Source organism: Eleutherodactylus coqui, chromosome 4 (genome assembly GCF_035609145.1).
Source record: "Eleutherodactylus coqui strain aEleCoq1 chromosome 4, aEleCoq1.hap1, whole genome shotgun sequence".
Classification (NCBI taxonomy): domain Eukaryota; kingdom Metazoa; phylum Chordata; class Amphibia; order Anura; family Eleutherodactylidae; genus Eleutherodactylus; species Eleutherodactylus coqui.
The window spans coordinates 286,133,740-286,152,013 of NC_089840.1; the positions used below are offsets into that span (position 1 = coordinate 286,133,740).

Here is an 18,274-nt window from a genome sequence, read left to right on the forward strand (position 1 = left end):
GCCATCTCAGAGGAGGTCAAGAAAATGCTAGACCTCGGAGTAATTGAGGAGTCGAAAAGCGAATGGTCCAGCCCTATCGTGCTGATACCAAAACCTGATGGCTCTCTGCGCTTCTGTAACGACTTCCGGAAGCTAAATGACGTGTCAAAATTTGACACATACCCAATGCCGAGAGTGGACGAGTTAATCGAGAGACTGGGTCATGCCAGGTACTTTTCCACTCTCGACCTTACTAAAGGCTACTGGCAGGTCCCCCTTACAGAGAGCGCGAAAGAAAAGATGGCGTTCGCCACACCAGAAGGGTTGTTTCAGTACATCTGCCTACCCTTCGGTTTGCATGGAGCCCCAGCAACCTTCCAAAGATTGATGGATATCATACTCAAACCCCATCATCAATATGCGTCAGCATATTTAGATGATATCATCATCTTTAGCGAAGACTGGGACAGCCATCTACCCAAGGTACAGGCAGTACTGAACTCCCTTAGAAAAGCAGGGCTCACAGCAAACCCAAAGAAGTGCGCCATAGGCCTCGAAGAAGCACGATACCTGGGGTATGTAATAGGCAGGGGTATTATAAAACCCCAGATCAATAAAGTTGAAGCCGTTCAGGCCTGGCCACAACCCACTACTAAAAAGCAGGTGAGAGCTTTTTTAGGCATTGTAGGGTACTATAGACGGTTCGTGCAGAACTTTGCAAGCATAGCAGCACCCCTAACAGACTTGACCAAGAACAGCAAGTCAGTCATGGTCAAGTGGAACCCTGACGCAGAGAAGGCGTTCCAAGAGTTAAAACGGGCCCTCTGTAGACGTCCAGTGTTGGTCACACCTAATTTCAAAAGAGAGTTTGTTGTTCAGACAGACGCGTCCGACGTGGGACTGGGAGCAGTTCTGTCCCAAGAAGTAGAGGGAGAGGAACATCCCGTGATTTATCTAAGCAGGAAGCTCACGCCACCCGAGAAAAATTACAGCATTGTTGAACGGGAGTGCCTAGCCATCAAATGGGCCCTTGAATCCCTAAAATACTACCTTCTAGGTCGGCACTTCAGGCTAGTCACAGACCACTCTCCCTTAACCTGGATGTCACAGGCAAAAGAGAGAAACGCCAGAGTCACTAGATGGTTCCTGACCCTTTAAAACTTTAGTTTTTCGGTAGAGCACAGGGCCGGAAAGCTACAGGGCAATGCCGATGCCTTGTCAAGGACGCATTGCATGGCGGCTAAAGGTGTCCGACCCCACAGGCTCGAACAGAGGGGGAGGGTATGTGAGACAGTGACCGGCAAAGTGCTGGAGGGCCGTTACATTTGCCCTAGGATGCTCTCCTATGAGGCGTTGGGGAGCGCTTGGGCAGATACGTGCCACCGAGCAGCCTGGGCTCGGTGGAGGAAGCAGGCAGTTTAGTGTTAGTGGCATTAAGCCACTAACACGTTGTAGTAAGTAAGTGGCTCCAAGCCGCATAATCCGGGCCGGCTTTTCCTGGAGTGACCAAAGTGAAGGGTGGGATGGTCACTCCCACGTACCAGGTGGGGCTGGTACCAGGCATTATAAAGCCTGGGCCTACAGGGCCAGGAAGAGAGCTGAGACCTTTGCAGGTCTGAGAGTCCTGGCTGGCTGTGTGCAGGAGCCATTTGTTTACCAGTACGTAGACCGGGACGCTACCGGTGTAGTAAGTGCTCAGACGAGCAGGATTTACTTTGTTTGCCTGATGTAAAGGCCTGTATTTTGCTTTGTTTGTTTGGAAATAAACCCAGGCAAAGCCTGGACTAAAGACTTTATCCTATGTGTCACTGTCTCTGACTGCTTATGCCCAGGTTGCTACCGATCCTAAATGCTAGTCCCTCACAATACATACATACATACAACACAGTCTCCTCTCAGCGCTGCCCAGCCGGTCTTCTGTCTCCTGTGCTTGGTCCGCATAGCAACCTGTAAACAGCAACCTCTCGCAAAACAGCAGCTGTGCTATGAAGAGCTACAGAGACCTGTTGGGCAGCATGGAGAGGATGATCCACTGAGTATAACAGGGAACTATAGTGTGATTTAATCATAGAACAATCCTATGTACTGTTTTATGTTTAAAACCTTTTTTTATTAATTTTGGGTGGGAAAATAGGGGGTGCGTCTTATACACGGAAAAATACGATATGTGTTCACTCATGAGAGAGACCAGCTGATCAGTGCTGAGAACATCCCCTGCCAGAAATCTCAAGGCAGGACTAAAGGCAATGCAAGTATCAAGTTTTCTAAATGCATCAGAATGAAAACTCAAAGCAAAACACAGATAATTGCATCATTTCTTTCTGCAGTAACTTAGTAAAATATGTGTGTATTGATTTTTCATGCAAAAAAAAGGTTTCCATAGGCTATAATAACACATGGATATAGTTGGGGATGTGAAGGACTCTGGAAATTGGTGAATACAAATGTGAACAGAACCTTAGTGACTGATGAATATAACTGGAGAGGTGAAAATGTCTGCAGGGATATTTATGGATGTATCTCCAATAAACAGGATTACACGGTAGTGAAGAAGACGTCTAGTGATGGTTGTAAGGCCCCAGGGTCTGATGGATGGGGAAGACCCCTGAGCCCAATCACAGGGCCTCCACCTCACCCCCTGATACTGGAGGAGATCAATGAGCAGAAGATCCTAGAACTTACCAACAAGATGATTGAGCTGCTGACTCGAGAGGTGACGCTGCTGGGAATGCTGGGACATTATACAGTAACGCTATGGCGGTATAACGTGTCTGGGTGATGACGGTATCATTGTGTTGTCAGGTTCCTATAAGGTGTCAGGACGTCGCTGTCTATTTCTCCATGGAGGAGGGGGAGTATTTAGAAGGACACAAGGATCTGTACAAGGATGCCATGATGGAGGACCACCAGCACCCCCTATCACCAGGTAATAGACAGGACTAAATCCACACGGCCTTTATTATTTGTATGTAGAGAATGAATTCAGTGGCTGTCTGTGTTTTCTGCAGGTAGATCCAGTAAGAGAACAGCAGCGGAGAGATGTCCCCGGCCTCTTCTTCCACAGGATGATCAGGTAGATGGAGAGAAGGTCTCATGAAATCTCCCCTCTGGTCTGTAGGACGGCTGGGAAGGTCTTGTGTTCAGTCTTATTATATGACTGATACTTGTGTAATGAGAAAGCTGGAGATGGCAGGATTACAGCCGACCGCAGACATTAGATCTCCACATCTTATCACTATTTTCTGGTTCTGGAGACTTCTGTTGGAATAAAGAAGCAACAGGTTGGAGTTATGCAGGAGACCTGCAGCTATTTGGCCCAGATCACTACTGCGGTCATGTCATTCCAGCTCCTCCTACTAATTAATGACCTTTTCTGGCCATATAAAACCTCCCACACGACTTCTCCAACTGTGTGATGACTTTTACAATATTTATTTCACAGCTGGTGAAACTGGAGGAAGATCCGATCCCTATTGATGCTACAGAGACACATGTGAGGAGGGATCAGCCGTGTAAGGAGAAGATCCCTACAGATGACCCCCCAGGTGAGACTACATGTAGAGAAGAGTCTGTGTTGTCAGGGTTTTCAGCTCTATATTTCCTTATTCAGCCATAGTACATATGGAGTCGGCCCCCTCATGGAGGGTTTCTCTCTGCTGGAGGTCGTTGTGTGCAGCTCTGCCGGTGCTCCTCCTGTTGCCCTCGCACAAAGGGTCATATACCGATCCTAATCCTGTGGCTAACAGATCACTATGTTCCTGCACTCTGCAACGGGTACAGATCAGTCGTCATTATAGTTTACTATTAATCCTGGATCACATGGTGATAATTATATTATTTTCTCTAGTATTTTAGTCCGGCCACAGGCGCCGTGTAAGAAGTCATCTTTTTTTTTTTTTTTTTTTCTTTTTTCCCCGGATTGTTGTAGGTTATGTTCGCCCCGGACAACATCATTTATTAGTCACTCTCAACCTCCATTAGTGGCTTTGCACATGCCCAGTTACCATCAGGGCCCGTTCTCACTCTGTATTACGCATGTGAAATGGAATGAATAGAACCCATTGATTTGAATGGATTTATTCACTTGTGCCTTTTTTATATGTATTGCTGCCTGTGAATATGCTGAGTATTCAGCCCTATAGTCTAAAATGAGTGGTATTTAAGGATTGTTGTCAGATTAGGTGCTCCACAAATTATTGTGCCTACTGTTAATGGGAAAACATTTTAATTCAAGATGTTTTTATTAACTGTTTTCCTAAGTAGGGTAAGGTGTAGGTGCAGGTCATACAGTGATAGATACAATAGGATACTAGATCTTTAACAAACATTTTCAAGCATTGTGGTACATATGTCCGGTTCTGAGGATTCAATTTTAGTTCATAATAAACATTTATAACATATCCCATTGCATCTTGGTAAAGGAAAGGTTTGGGGTAAAAGTTGGAGGGGAGGGGGTGGTGGTGAACCACAAGGAGTATATAAGGGTAGGATTAGTGGGGAGGCATAATGTCTTGTAACTAGGCCTCTATACCAAATGTAAACTGAACAGCAAGCATTGTTGACTTCATGAGTAATTTAAAGGGGCTCTGACATGACCATAAAAAAAAAATTTACATACCTTGCCTGGCCAGGACCGATCGTCGGGCATGTCCCCTCCATCTGGCATCTTCCTCTGTGTCTTCTTGAAGCAGAGCTGGAGCGGTCAAAATGACCGCTTCCTGCTCTGCTCCGTCCGTCCGCCACTTCTGAGGTGAATGGACAGGCACCACGTCACAAGCAGTGCTTGCTGTGGGCTGCCCGTCCGTCCTGGCTGAGCCTCAATGTTTTTGCGCATGCGCAGTGGAGAGGCGGCCCGTCCTGACTCCTGTTAGAGGGCACCTCTCTTCTGCGCCTGCGCGAAATCCCGGAGGGGGGCTGCCCGTCAGAGGAATAAATAGCCTGCTGGGAGATGACCTCCGGAGGACAACAACAACAGAAGAAAAGGTAAGTTTTAGGTTTAGCAGCCAAAAATCGTGGGTCCCCTATGTCTATTAGGCAGACCAGGGAACAATGGCTTCTAAAGCATAAAAACCTTATTCATGTCAGAACCCCTTTAAGGTTAGTTTTTTAGCATCTCTCTGCTCCTGAATAGCCCCAACAGGGCTCAGATAGCACCCCAAATTTTTGTGTAGTGGCTGCACAATCGGTGCTCCCCACACACCTCCAGCATCACATCAATCACAGGACTATTCGGGGGTCCATTTCACAAGTGCTGTTTGGGACATGGCATTATCTATTGGAGTGTGTAGATATTGGTAGGCTCTGGTTGTTTGACTTCACATATTAATGAGGTGGGTCATGCATATGTGGTTTAGTTTTCACCATTCATGTGGGGACATGTTGTCCAGGATTCTGTCTATGTAACTTTTTGATTGTAGATAGGGGAGAAAGGTTATGAGGGCTTGGGAGTATTTGTTTTGCAGATCTGGGAGAAATTGCATCTCACGGGTGTTTTAATTTAGCGTCCATTTCATATTAATTATTCCTCCTGTCTTCCATTAATGGAATTCTCTGTGGGGCGCGCGTTGGATTGAAAGTTCTGATTTTTCAGCAACGTTAGGTATATTGAGAAATTGGGGTGCAAGGAGATTGCTTTCCGCAGTTTTTGCCACACCTTCCATGTTGATATTAGTAAGGGATTGTCCCTGCATTCCTCCGGGATCATTGGGTATGGAAGATGTAGAAAATTGGGCTGACTGATCCATGGAATTAGTATTTGTTCGATATGTGTATCTACAAATACAGATGTTTGTTTCATCCAATCGGTTATTATTCTTGGTAGTTGCTCTATGTTGTATATCCACATATTGGGAAGGTTTATCTCGCGGTTGGGTTTCGGCTGTCTTAAATGTTAAAGGGTATTAGATTTCTTACTCCCTTCCAGATAATTTTACGTATCAAATTATTTCTTGTTTTTTCATCTTTGGGGGTTAGATATATTGGAAGAGCATTGAGTAATCATAGGGGACGAGGGAATGCCACTATTTTGATCAGGTGGCACCTACCTATGTAGGACAGTGGGAGTTGGTGCCGCTTTAACAGGGTTTGCTCCAATAATGTAATATAGGGTTTAATGTTAACCATGTATGATTTAGGTATGTGTACGCCTAGATACATGATGCAACTTGTCCCACTTAAAGGGATATTAAAGAGTCCATTCTGGTTGTGATGGGTCTTTTAGCCAAAGGACCTCAGTTTTCTTCAAGTTGAGGGTGTATCCCGATAAGGGTCCTAATGTTTGAAGGTCCTGGAACACCAGTGGGAGAGTGGAAGTTTGGTGTTTTGACAAACAAAAGGACGTTATTCGCAAAAGCTATCACTGAAACGCTGGTGTGATATGGGTGGATTGTTATAAGGTTAGCGGCATCCTTGCATGGCCCCTCTGAATATATCTATAGGCTGTGTATTTTACCCATTTATTTAAGGGTAGTGGATAAGTTCGATTTGATATGGTGAATGAGATTACAAAAGTTCTGGCCAAAGAGTCTCCTTCGTAAGGTGTTAGCCAGTAGAGCAAAGTGTGTTCTCAGTAAGAGAAACCAGGTAATCTTGTAGATATGATACCTTTTAATGGCTAACAACAATACATGATGTTACATCAAGCTTTCAGATGGTTCTGTTACCCATCCTTCATCAGGCTAAAATGAAACTGGTTTGGATGGCACACAATTATAACACACAACTGCAGAGGGGAGGTGAGGCATCCCTCTTGATCTAAATAAATGTTCACACACAGAAACTTGAGACTTAAACTAACACTAACTAACACCATAAATGCTTAATCAGTCCACTCAGCTGAGGAATGTGACAGTTTTATGAGGCAGGATGGCTCTAGAAATCCTTTTAATAATTGAATCTTTATGAATATTTAATATGGAAATGTAATATTATAATATTAAAAAATATTAAAATCTGTTTTATTAATGGCAGATGACGACACCAGGAGCTCAGAGGGACAGCTGATATCAACAGATTGTGAAGTGGAAGATGATGATATCATACAATTTACATATGAAGAGCCTGACATTATCCCAGATATACCCTCAGCCGTTTACAGCAAAGATCTATCATCTGATCCTTCTAAACAGGTTCCATCTTCTGATTCATCACAGACCAGTTGGCAACACAAAATTTACAGAAGAGATGTTGAACATGAAGGAGTTGACACATGGGAGAAGCAATTTTTATGTGCAGATTGTGGGAAATGTTTTAACTCCAAAGCAAATCTTGCTAGACATCAGAGAACTCACACAGGGGAGAAACCATTTTCATGTTCAGAATGTACAAAATGTTTTACCCAGAAATCAGATCTTGTTCTACATCAGAGAATTCATGTTGGGGGGAAACCATTTTCATGTCTAGAATGTGGCAAATGTTTTACTCAAAAATCATATCTTGTTGAACATCAGAGAATTCACAGGGGGGAAAAAAGATATTCATGTTCAGAATGTGGAAAATGTTTTTATAGAAAAACAGGTCTTCTTAGGCATCAGAGAATTCACACAGGGGAGAAGCCATTTTCATGTGCAGATTGTGGGAAATGCTTTATCTCCAAAGCAAATCTTGTTAAACATCAGAGAACTCATGCAGGAGAGAAACCATTTTCGTGTTCTAAATGTGGGAAATGTTTTACCCAGAAACATAATCTTATAAAACATCAGAGAACTCACACAGGGGAGAAGCCATTTTCATGTCTAGAATGTGGGAAATGTTTTGCTCAAAAGTCACATCTAGTCGAACACCAGAGAATTCACATGGTGGAAAAACCATATTCATGTTCAGAATGTGGGAGAGGTTTTAATAGAAAAACATTACTTGTTAGACATCAGAGAATTTACACAGGAGAGAAGTCATTTTCATGCTCAGAAAGCGGGAAAGTTTTTAATTCTAAATCACATCTTGTTGGACCACAGGGAGAAGAAATAATAATCCGTTACATTTGAGAAATGTTTCGGCCACAAAATCACATTTTCTTAAATAACTCATCAGGGAAGAAACCATTTTCTGTTTTTGTTTTTTTGCGATTCTTTTTAATTGATAAATAGTACAATAAAAATCCTACATTCCTTCCTTTGTTGTGTGTTTTCGCTGTAAATTCAAATTACATATGGATAGTTGGATCTGTTTTGTCTTAACTGTATTCTGTTGTGACACCCCTCCTATTCGGTCCTTTCTAATCACAGAGCTGGAGTGGGCACACTCCCTGTAACTGGTAGTTTCAGACTTTACCTGGGCATCTACTGTGATTCTCGACAGGCTGGAACGCATGTCCAGTCTTGACTGGAAAGAATGTATCTGATGACAGCACTTCTTTTTTGCAGGTCTCCCTGTGGGGGCAGACCACATAAGAGGCTTAGGTCTCGGCTTCTTCCTCTAACTCAGCGCCTCCTGGTGCGCATCCCAAAATTTTCTATGGACACAGTAGTTGGTCAGAGGGCGAGTCGTTCTCTGACTCTGATATGGACGAGGAACAGGTTTCCAAAATCTCTACGAATGTGGATAACCTAATTACAGCAGTAACAGATTTCTTGCTGATATTGGATCAGCCTCTAACCTCATCTACAACATAATTTTTCTTCTGATGTCTCATGCATTGTCCCAAATTTTTTTCCAAAAAAAATCCAACATTCCTTCCTTCCCAGCACTCGTACTGACAGGCACAGTCTTCAAGTGCCATTTTTGCTCCCATACCATATAGGGAGGCACGACTCTCCATGTTACCCCACTGAGGAGAGCAAAGAGAACTGTTTCTTCCTTCTGCTGTCGACCCTCCATCTCAGAAGAAAGGATGGCATGTTTAGGCATTCTCGAAAGTGGCTCACTCGCCACAGGGTTCTCCTTTCTTTAGTCCGGAACACTCCCTCATTAAAGGCTGGTAAGGGACAGAGAAAGTGGGGACACTGACAGAACCGTGAAGCTTGCTGTCCGTCCTCAGACTTTTTGGGGCCCCAATCGAAGCAGGTCCCCCAATGATTGAGAGGTATGGTAGGTAAGTATTGCCTTCCCAAGGGGAAGGAATTTCCTTCCTTCACAGTAAATCCCAACTAGAGAGCAAACGCTCCTCTCAGACCTATCCTGCTTCTTGCTGGGGGCTACTCTAGTGTACGCTGTGCTTTTTTGGTCTGCTTCCCCCTGTTCTTGGTCTGCTGCCCTTTTCTCTGAGGGTCCGTTGGTTTCCTCTGTCTCACCGGGCTGGTGTGTGCAGTGTTCTGGGTTTGATCTTCACACTGCTCTTTTACTTTTCAGGAGGCAATGCGTGCCTCTGTGGGTTCTCCACATCCTGCCTGGTGGTGTGGAGGATGCATGCACCATTCCTTCTATTGGCTGAGCACACACTCCGGTGTCCCCTCCTTCACTTTCAGGCGAGGGCTGTGCTTTTCCTGCCTTCCTTTCTGCATAGCCTCACAGGGTTTTCGATAGTCGGTGTTGCTGCATGTGTGGGAGGGAAACTCTTACTGATGGGGCATTTATTAAATTTAGCCCCGGCTCCAGGCTGGTAGCATGCAGATTTTTCATTTGCATTCCAGAGGCCCGCCAACACTCCCTCTATCTTTCTAATGCCGGAAGTTCCTTGTCAGCATTGGCGTTTGGAAGTCGCTGCATGCTGACACCTGTGGTTCTGCACAGGAGAAACTAGATCGCTGGGATACGCATTGGATACAACAGTTCTATTGGCTCTACGGTACAGCAATAATTGGGTAAGCTCTGCTGCTTGCTACCCCTCCTGTATCATCACTGGCTGGGCTTTCAGTCTGACACCAGAGTGGATGATTCAATACAGGGGTCAGCCAGAGCCACACGTTGTGTGTTCTCGCTGTGAAATCAAATTTGCATGCAGACAGTTGAATCCGTTTTGTCTTCTCTGTATTCCATTGCGCAGACTGCTGTAGATCCTTCCACTGGCACCCCTCCTATTCAGTCCTCTCTAATCGCAGAACTGGAGTGGGCACACCCCCTGTCACTGTCAGTTTCGGTTTTTCTTTTGTAAATTCTTTCTATATTGAAATTACATGTTTGATATGTTAGTTCCAGCATTAGGCACAACATGTAACAATTCTACAAACAACTTTTAGATATTCCAGTGTTTGCAAAATTGGGGAAAGGAAGGGGGGGGGGGTGGTAGGGATAGGAAGAAATAGGGGAGGGGGGAGCACCTAGAAATTTTACACTTTGAATATTGAAAGAGGCCTCTCTAGGAGGCATCGCCAAAAGTACCAGAGAACCATAAAACGAAAATGATACAAGCATGAAAATGCATAAATATCATGACATTGAAAGGATATGTGTTCAGACATTTCTAGCAGCTAAGCAATGGGGAAGAATGGGATGTTCCTAATGTTTTCCCTGCCAAGGATCCCAGGTTTTCCTAATTTTCTTGTGCGATCTCTCAGACCAGCTCGTTAGCTCCTCAAATCTGCGTATTTCATTTACTTTAGCCACCCATTGGGTAAATGTAGGCGCCAAGGGTTGAAGCCACGATAGAGGGATTATTGATTTTGCCGCAGTTATAAGGTGAGTGACCAGGTTAGACTTGGAGGCTCTATAGACTGCAGAGGATTTAGTTAAGACCACCTACTCTAGAAGCATCACCAGCACAGGTTGGAATCTGATAGCTTATAGGCAAAGAGACATTCAGGAGATTTGTACCGTCTAGACAATAGTTTGAAATGGTTTCCTTGTAGCCTGACACATCTCAAGTGACCATGTGACCTACCCAAGACCGACTTAACTTCTGTATCTGTTAATTTAATGTTTAATTCCCTTTCCCACAATTGTATATATGAAGAACCAGAGGTGCCCAACAAGGCAACAAAGTTTGTGTTAAGAAGTGAGATTTTCCTGCTGTTGCTGTAACAATCCGCTCAATGTCTGCTGGTGGGCACAACGATGGAGAAGAAGAAGTTTAACTCAATTCATGTAGCTGCATTTGTTAGGTTTAGATGTTGATAATTACAATTTTGGCGGTGCATGTGCATGTGTATTCGTGTGTGTATGTGCATATATATGTGTAGAACTAATAACTGACTTATACAGTACAAAAATCTAGAAAACACTGTGCCTGCAGGATATTTACTTCTGCTCCTTTACCTAAACCTATTGACAATACGCATCGTAATTTTAACATGCATAGGAATATTGGCAATTGGCCGTAAAGATAACATATGAACAACTGTTTCTCCCTTGTGCAAGAATGCAAATCAATTGTACTGTACGATATTATGTGATATTTTATTTTTGTTTGTTTTATATTGATATTATGGAAAAAAGACAATAAAAAAGTTTTTTAAAAAAAGATGGAAAGGAGTTGTTGAATTTGTCTAGAGTTCTGGAAAGATGAATTAGTTGTAGTGAGTTAAAGGGGGGCTTATTATTAGGGGTACTAGTTTTTCAGTAAGCTGTGCACCCTTTAAAAATGCGCTGAGAGCACAGGTCAGCTATAGAAAGACTGACTACCTAGTAATGACCGGACTTGTTTGGAATGAATATCTAGCTTCAGTCCCAAATATTCTGGAACTAAACTCAGTGGGGCTGATGGTGAAGGGACAGCAGCCAGATCACCTCGAAGAGAGTCCCAGACCTTGCAAGAGCCCCTCAACAGGGGGTCAAAAGCAGGACTCATAAATTTTCCCTAAGGGGAGCCATAGGTCTCTTGTTAAGGATGTTGCATATGAAGCTTGAGCCAAAGCACTTACTATATGATTTTTTGTGGGAGTAGCTAATTCCAGCCATCTATTTAATTGGATTGACTTGTAGTAATGGACCATGTCTGGAAGGTTAATACCTCCACTCTCGCTCTTCTGTACCAAAAGACTGTGGGCTAGGCTGGGTCCCTTATGTTTGCAGATACATTTGGAGAGAATTGATTTAATCTAGAGTTGAGAGAACGTACTCTAGCGAGCTTGATGCTCGTTTGAGTATTAGCGTACTCGGTGGTGCTCGTTACTTGAATGAGCAGCAAATCACATTCGACCGCGCCCCAGCTTTTGTCTCCTCCCCACTGTGACGTACCTGTTTGGCCCCTCCCTGCCACGATGAAGCGCGCGTCATTTGAAAATTTTTGGTCTGGCGGGAAGGGCAAGGGGAGAGAGAGAGAGAGAGAAAGAAACACGAACCAAGGAAAAAACAAAACAGAAGCTCGGGACCATGCGTTCCACATACAAAAATGCTCGAGTTCCCCATTGTAGTCAATGGCGGTCGTTTCTCGAGTAGAGCTTTCGAATTTTACGAAAAGCTCGACTCGAATAACGTGGACCCGAGCATTTGGGTGCTCGCTCATCTCTAATTTAATCTATTTAAAAAAAAACAAGAATTTGGCGGGTGAATCGGTATCATTTGTAGTTTGTATAATATTTTGGAGATAATAAATGTTTGTAAAAGATTTTTACGACCAAACCATGATATGATGGGTAAGTCATACGTTTGTAGGAGTGCGGTGATTTCTTTTAAGAGGGGGGCAAAATTTTTGCTCTATAAAATTCCTAGTTTTTTTGGTGATTAGGATCTCTAGGTACTCAATAGGAGTATCAAACTATCTGAATTGGGAGGAGGTTTGTAGATCTTTTGCCGTGGCAGGCCAGAGGGTGACGGTAAATACAGTTGATTAAGAAACATTTACTTTGAAATTCGAGACACACCCATATAGATGCAACAAAAAGTGAGAGGATGAAGAGGGTGGGAAACAGAGGGCAGCCTTGACGCGTACCGTTGGAGATGCAGAATGGAGGAGAAGAAATGTCATTCACTTTAATTTTGGTATGAGCGTTACAGTATAATGTGATAGATTTCAATAGAAAGAAGCATCTCGCCTTCCTGCTAAAGTCCATGCTCTCATATCGTTTTGCTTGCAGGAATATACTCACGACCTTTCACCAACCAGTCCTGGTGGCTAAGCTTGTAAAGAATGTATAAAGGTTTGGGAACATGGACGTATATGAAATATTTTTCGTGCTTTATTGAAAAAAGTGCTCACATTTCAGGATACATGGAGAACGCGTTTCAATTCCAAGGAATCTTGTTCACTTGTGTTAATATGTTATGGGAAGTCCATCAGGGCCTGGGCTTTTGCGTAGGGTAAAACTATTTAGTACTGAGTTTATTCTAAAGAGACTGGGGAGGTCATTGCTAATGCCTCATCTTTATTTAGGAAGGGGAGTGAAAGCGACCATAATAAAGGCTCGAGTTTTTTGACTTTGGCATCACATGGGCAGTAATTAGTTTTAAGCTGTACAGTTCTGCATAAAACTCTTGAAAGATTCGTGCTATGTTTGTTGACTCCTTATGGGTTTTTCCAGATTTGTCATTGATGCTTGTAATGTACATTTTCCCTCTAGCCTTTTTTTATTAAGATGGACATGAGGCGGTCATCTTAATTACCGTGGGCATAGAGTTGGTGCTTGTGATACAGTAATTTGGTAGAGAAGTTCCTCAATCTCTTTTTGTTGGTGGGGGGGGGGGGGGGGGGGTTGTGCTGATCCTTGGGCTATAAACAATCCTCTGATATAAGCTTTATGTATCTCCCACACTAAAGGGAGTTTGTCTGGGGAATGCATGTTCTCGTTAAAGACAATTTTACATGGGAGGAAATAGTTTTATTTGCTTCCTGATTGTCTAATAGCAATTTGTTTAGTCTCCAACTCCGGTGTGAGTAAGCATTTAAGGTAAGAGAGGTTGTGAGTGGAGCATGATCTGAGACCGTTATGCTCCCGCTGCTTGAAGTTTTTATTTGGTGAATTAGGGAGGAGGAAATTATATGTAGTCTATTCTCTGATGTGTGTCATGTGTTGCAGAATAGAAGGAGCAATCTCTAGTAGCTGGATTTTGAACTCTCCAAGCATCTACAACATGCAATTCCTGGAGGATCTTTTGCAGACTCCTCCTCGGGGAAGAAGTCCCAGATTTCTCAACAGGCAAGGAGAAAACTATGATGGGGTCTACAGTGAGGTTAGGGACTGAACCATTTAGTATTTCCCCTTTGGCAAAAAGTGCTAACCTGTTTAGGGCGCCTACGAGCCAGGAGATCTGTTTTTGTTTGGGGTAATAGGTTTACTAAAGTGAAAGTCTCTAAGAAAATCTTCCCTTTTTAGAAAGAGCATTTTTCCCTTGGAGTCAGTGAGTTTACTGTATAAAACAAATGGGACTGAGTAATGGAGTACTATGGCTATACCCCTTGACGCACTTAAGGGGTAGTTGTTAAACACATTTGTCAAAAGGCCTTCCTGGGAATGGATTTCCTGTAGAAATACAATTGAGGTTTTAAGTTTCTTTAGAATCCATAAGACTCTACTCCTTTTATGAGGGCAGTTTAGGCCTTTGGTGTTTAGAGACACTAAACACACGCAAAGTTGCAAAACACACGTTTTAGATGTGATAGGAAATCAGCTGTTCAATTAATTAGTATATATACCAAAGGACATTTGCAACGGGACTAGAACACGCCTCACTTGTAATAAATATAATTTATTATAATTCCATTATCATCATTGGTTTGAAAACTAAACAAGAAAATTAACACCTTAGTTGTCGAAGACAGACTTCTCTCAAGCCAAGAATGTGCACAATATATAAACAATAAGATATTTAGGACCATCAGAATCTTCTAAGCTTGGAACATACTCTTCCCCAAGGCCTCTTGAACAGTTGAACAATTATTTCATATTATGAAATTCTTGTAAAGGAAAAGGACAATTAGATTACAGAAGCATACAAGATGGATACCTAATACAAAATGGATACTAACAGACCCCCTTTTGTGACCACTTCATAATGCTACATAGCCCCCACACTTACAACATGACCTCTATGCTCATCCCAAAAGCTTGAGCTAATCACTACGCAATGTGTTGCTTTACTTAATGAGGAAGATGAGCTTTCCTAAAAACTGTCCATGGTCCTCCGGTTGGACCCACGTAGGGTGGCCCCAGCTCGTTCCTAAGCTCTATTCTAACCCTGGGTGTGAGGGCAGGAGGTTCATATATGCTGCGTATTGGGATAGATCTAGCAGGACACTACCATTTAGTCATATCTGAGTTGGATTTCATTTAAATAACATAATCATATATTTTTTCCTCTTTAAATAACATAAATTACAAATGTGTGTATTAATGGACCCGTGAACCAATTATTATATAACCTACTAGATCAGGTATCCACTAAATGCAACAGCTAAGGAGTATACAATTTACCACTATACTACAAAGTATACAGAAAAGTAGACAAAAACAAAAATGCACTGAACCAGAAAGCCAATCAAATTATTCTTGGTCCTTATTTTGCCCTAGTGTCTGTATTAACTTTCTAAATACTGTATCTCCATGAATCAACTCCAAATTATCATTTAGGTTGAAACAACAAATACTGTAAAGTGTCTTACATTTATAATCAAATAACATTAATTGTAGCTCTGTTCTGTAGAACAGCTATTAGAGTACCTCATACATCTAACTGTAATAAGTCTAGAACCAGTGAGGTAGCTATAAGGGCTCTTGCCTTATCACATGCTATACCATTTATTACCCTGCCATTAGTTATTGCTAGCCCCCAGATCCCCCCTAGTGATGCCCCCGGAGCTATTACTTCACTATTACCCAACAGTGTGGAAGGTCTCTCACAGGTTTCATCTAATTGTCAGGATTCCCTTTTGAAGTCATGAGTTTGATGTATGAGAATATCTAAGTGTAACAAAATACAAAACATACTAACATATGCCACTCTGGGCAGCTGTAGGGTAATCTAGCACTATTGTGTACTGCCTGGTAATAACAATCAATTAAGCTTGAATTGTATCAGTTTGATTAGCCAGCCCTAATACTGGAAACATTTTGGTAATCTGGACAATCTGCAGCTTTCACTAATTAATCCCTCAACCATAGTATGAACGGACAAATAAAGTCGTCTTGTTGGCCACGCCTGTAAACATTACATGGGGGTCACTGTTTGTCATCAGCCAATTATCTGCAACTTTTTTTTTAAAAGTTTGTATTCAAAACTTACTGCTTATGACAGACCATTATGTGGTAACACAAAATGAACATGACTACTACCATGTGATCTAGGACTGTACGCAACTTGTCATCTAAAGGGCAGGACATTCTGTGCTCTGGCCCAATTTTCTACCGCCTTATCATGTATGTTATCCCACACATTGTACATGTTTCCTAAGGTAGCCTCTTGTAATCCCCATAGGGGGTGATTTAAAAACAGAGTAACCACATTATTTGTGACCTCCACACATGCACATTTTGTCCTTGAGGGATAAGAGTCTATTTTGCCACTTTTTTCCTGAGTTAATGAGATGCAATGATGATCCCCCCCCGACCAGAGTTCAACAAGCCATGCTCCAACTATTACTGGGGCGGTTCTGCTCTGGTGTTTTTGTGACAACACAGGGGCACCAAGAATGTTATTAAACCATGACCTGGTCTCCTCCATTATGAGGGGTTTATACACAAAAAGGCTTAGAGGAGGATACTATAGGAGCATGAGTACCTATCCAACAACCTTAGGAGAAAAAAAAATCTGCATCAGAAACTGCAGTAAGTACTTCATGGTATTTGATAACTTATTGTCCCACTTATTTTCTAACAATTTTGAATCCCCAAACCCATGGTACGATGTTGTTTTTAGCCCTTTATTCGTTCACGACTCACGACGACCTTGAAGGTGAGCTCCCTCTATGTTTTTTCGGTTTTGCACTGCTTCTTTCAGTTGTGTGATATTCATGCCAGTATCCACTCTGACAGTATCGACCATCATGGCTTTCGGCGCCGGATCTTCTTTTGCCACTGATCTGTCTAAGCATTACAGATTTTTTTAGCGACTCTGTTCGCATTACATGGTCAAAACCCGTGAGTCTGAGCCGGGTCATCTTGCCCCTCAGTGTTATATCGGGTCTTATGTGATTCAGGACTCTGTTTTTTACTCTTGCTGTCCAGGGTATACGCAGCAGCTTTCACCAGCACCACAGCTCAAATGCATCAATCCTCCTTCTATCATCTTTTCTCGCAGTCCAGCTTTCACATCCATACATGGCTAAAACGGTGGTTTGCACTATCCTGCATTTAGTTGCTACACTGAAATCCCTACTTTTCCAGATTTTGTCCATGTTTAGCATCACACTCGTACTATAACTATATCTTAAAGGATATGCATAGTCTAGTGGTTGGCATGGACCTAATTATCTTTTCCTTTCAATTTAACTGATCTGGCAGTCATCAACTGGATCTTGTATGCTTCATCAAATCTCGGTTTCAGACTTTCTCCGATATGACCTTTTGAGGATAACCCAGTCAGCTGAAAACACAACTATGTGACTCCTCTTTTGAGTCTGAATTTGAAATTGAAGAAAATACACATTTATGAATGAAAGTTAACTCCTGACATGCTGGGACTGGAGAAAGCATAGGCCTGTTATGGGAGCCCCAGCAAACAAACCTTCAGAGGGACTCAACTCAGTCTTATGATTAGGCATGAGTCTGAGTACAGGGCTACTAAAATGGGCACCTCTATTATTTTCTATGACTTCTGGTACACCAAATATATGCAAATCTAAGTACTTTTACTAATTGGCCTGGATTGTGACAGGCGCATACCATGGAGCCCTGTACAAACCGGGTCACAACAGTATTGAACTCTGGGGAAAATCAAGCAGAGGGCACTAAACCACAAAGTAGATTGATGGGTTAGCTCATGGCTAGAGATGAGCGAACACCAAAATGTTCGGGTGTTCGTTATTCGGAACGAACTTCCCGTGATGCTCGAGGGTTCGTTTCGAACAACGAACCCCATTGAAGTCAATGGGCGACCAGAACATTTTTGTATTTCGCCGATGCTCGCTAAGGTTTTCATGTGTGAAAATCTGGGCAATTCAGGAAAGTGATGGGAATGACACAGTGACGGATAGGGCAGGCGAGGGGCTACATGTTGGGCTGCATCTCAAGTTCACAGGTCCCACTATTAAGCCACAATACCGGCAAGAGTGGGCCCTCCCCCCCTCCCAACAACTTTTACTTCTGAAAAGCCCTCATTAGCATGGCATACCTTTGCTAAGCACCACACTACCTCCAACAAAGCACAATCACTGCCTGCATGACACTCCGCTGACACTTCTCCTGGGTTACATGCTGCCCAACCGCCCCCCCTCCCCCCCACAGCGCACACCAAAGTGTCCCTGGGCAGCCTTCAGCTGCCCTCATGCCACACCACGCTCATGTCTATTTAGAATTGCGTCTGCCATGACGAGGGACCGCAGGCACACACT

The 18,274-nt window shown here is 43.0% G+C and overlaps 1 protein-coding gene across 2 annotated transcripts in view; it reads left to right on the forward strand.

Moving 5' to 3' along the window:
* LOC136624366 (oocyte zinc finger protein XlCOF22-like) overlaps positions 1–8,288 on the forward strand; it is a 48,479-nt gene extending 40,191 nt beyond the window's left edge. The window contains exons 3-7 of one of the 2 annotated variants that reach the window (XM_066598332.1): positions 2,513–2,692; positions 2,782–2,905; positions 2,988–3,052; positions 3,422–3,524; positions 6,949–8,288. In XM_066598332.1, the coding sequence (XP_066454429.1) occupies positions 2,513–2,692; positions 2,782–2,905; positions 2,988–3,052; positions 3,422–3,524; positions 6,949–7,961 (1,485 nt within the window). In that variant the 3' untranslated portion in view covers positions 7,962–8,288. The remainder of the gene's footprint in view (positions 1–2,512; positions 2,693–2,781; positions 2,906–2,987; positions 3,053–3,421; positions 3,525–6,948) is intronic. The other variant, XM_066598331.1, reaches the window with a different exon arrangement.
* Positions 8,289–18,274: the final 9,986 nt, after the last annotated feature.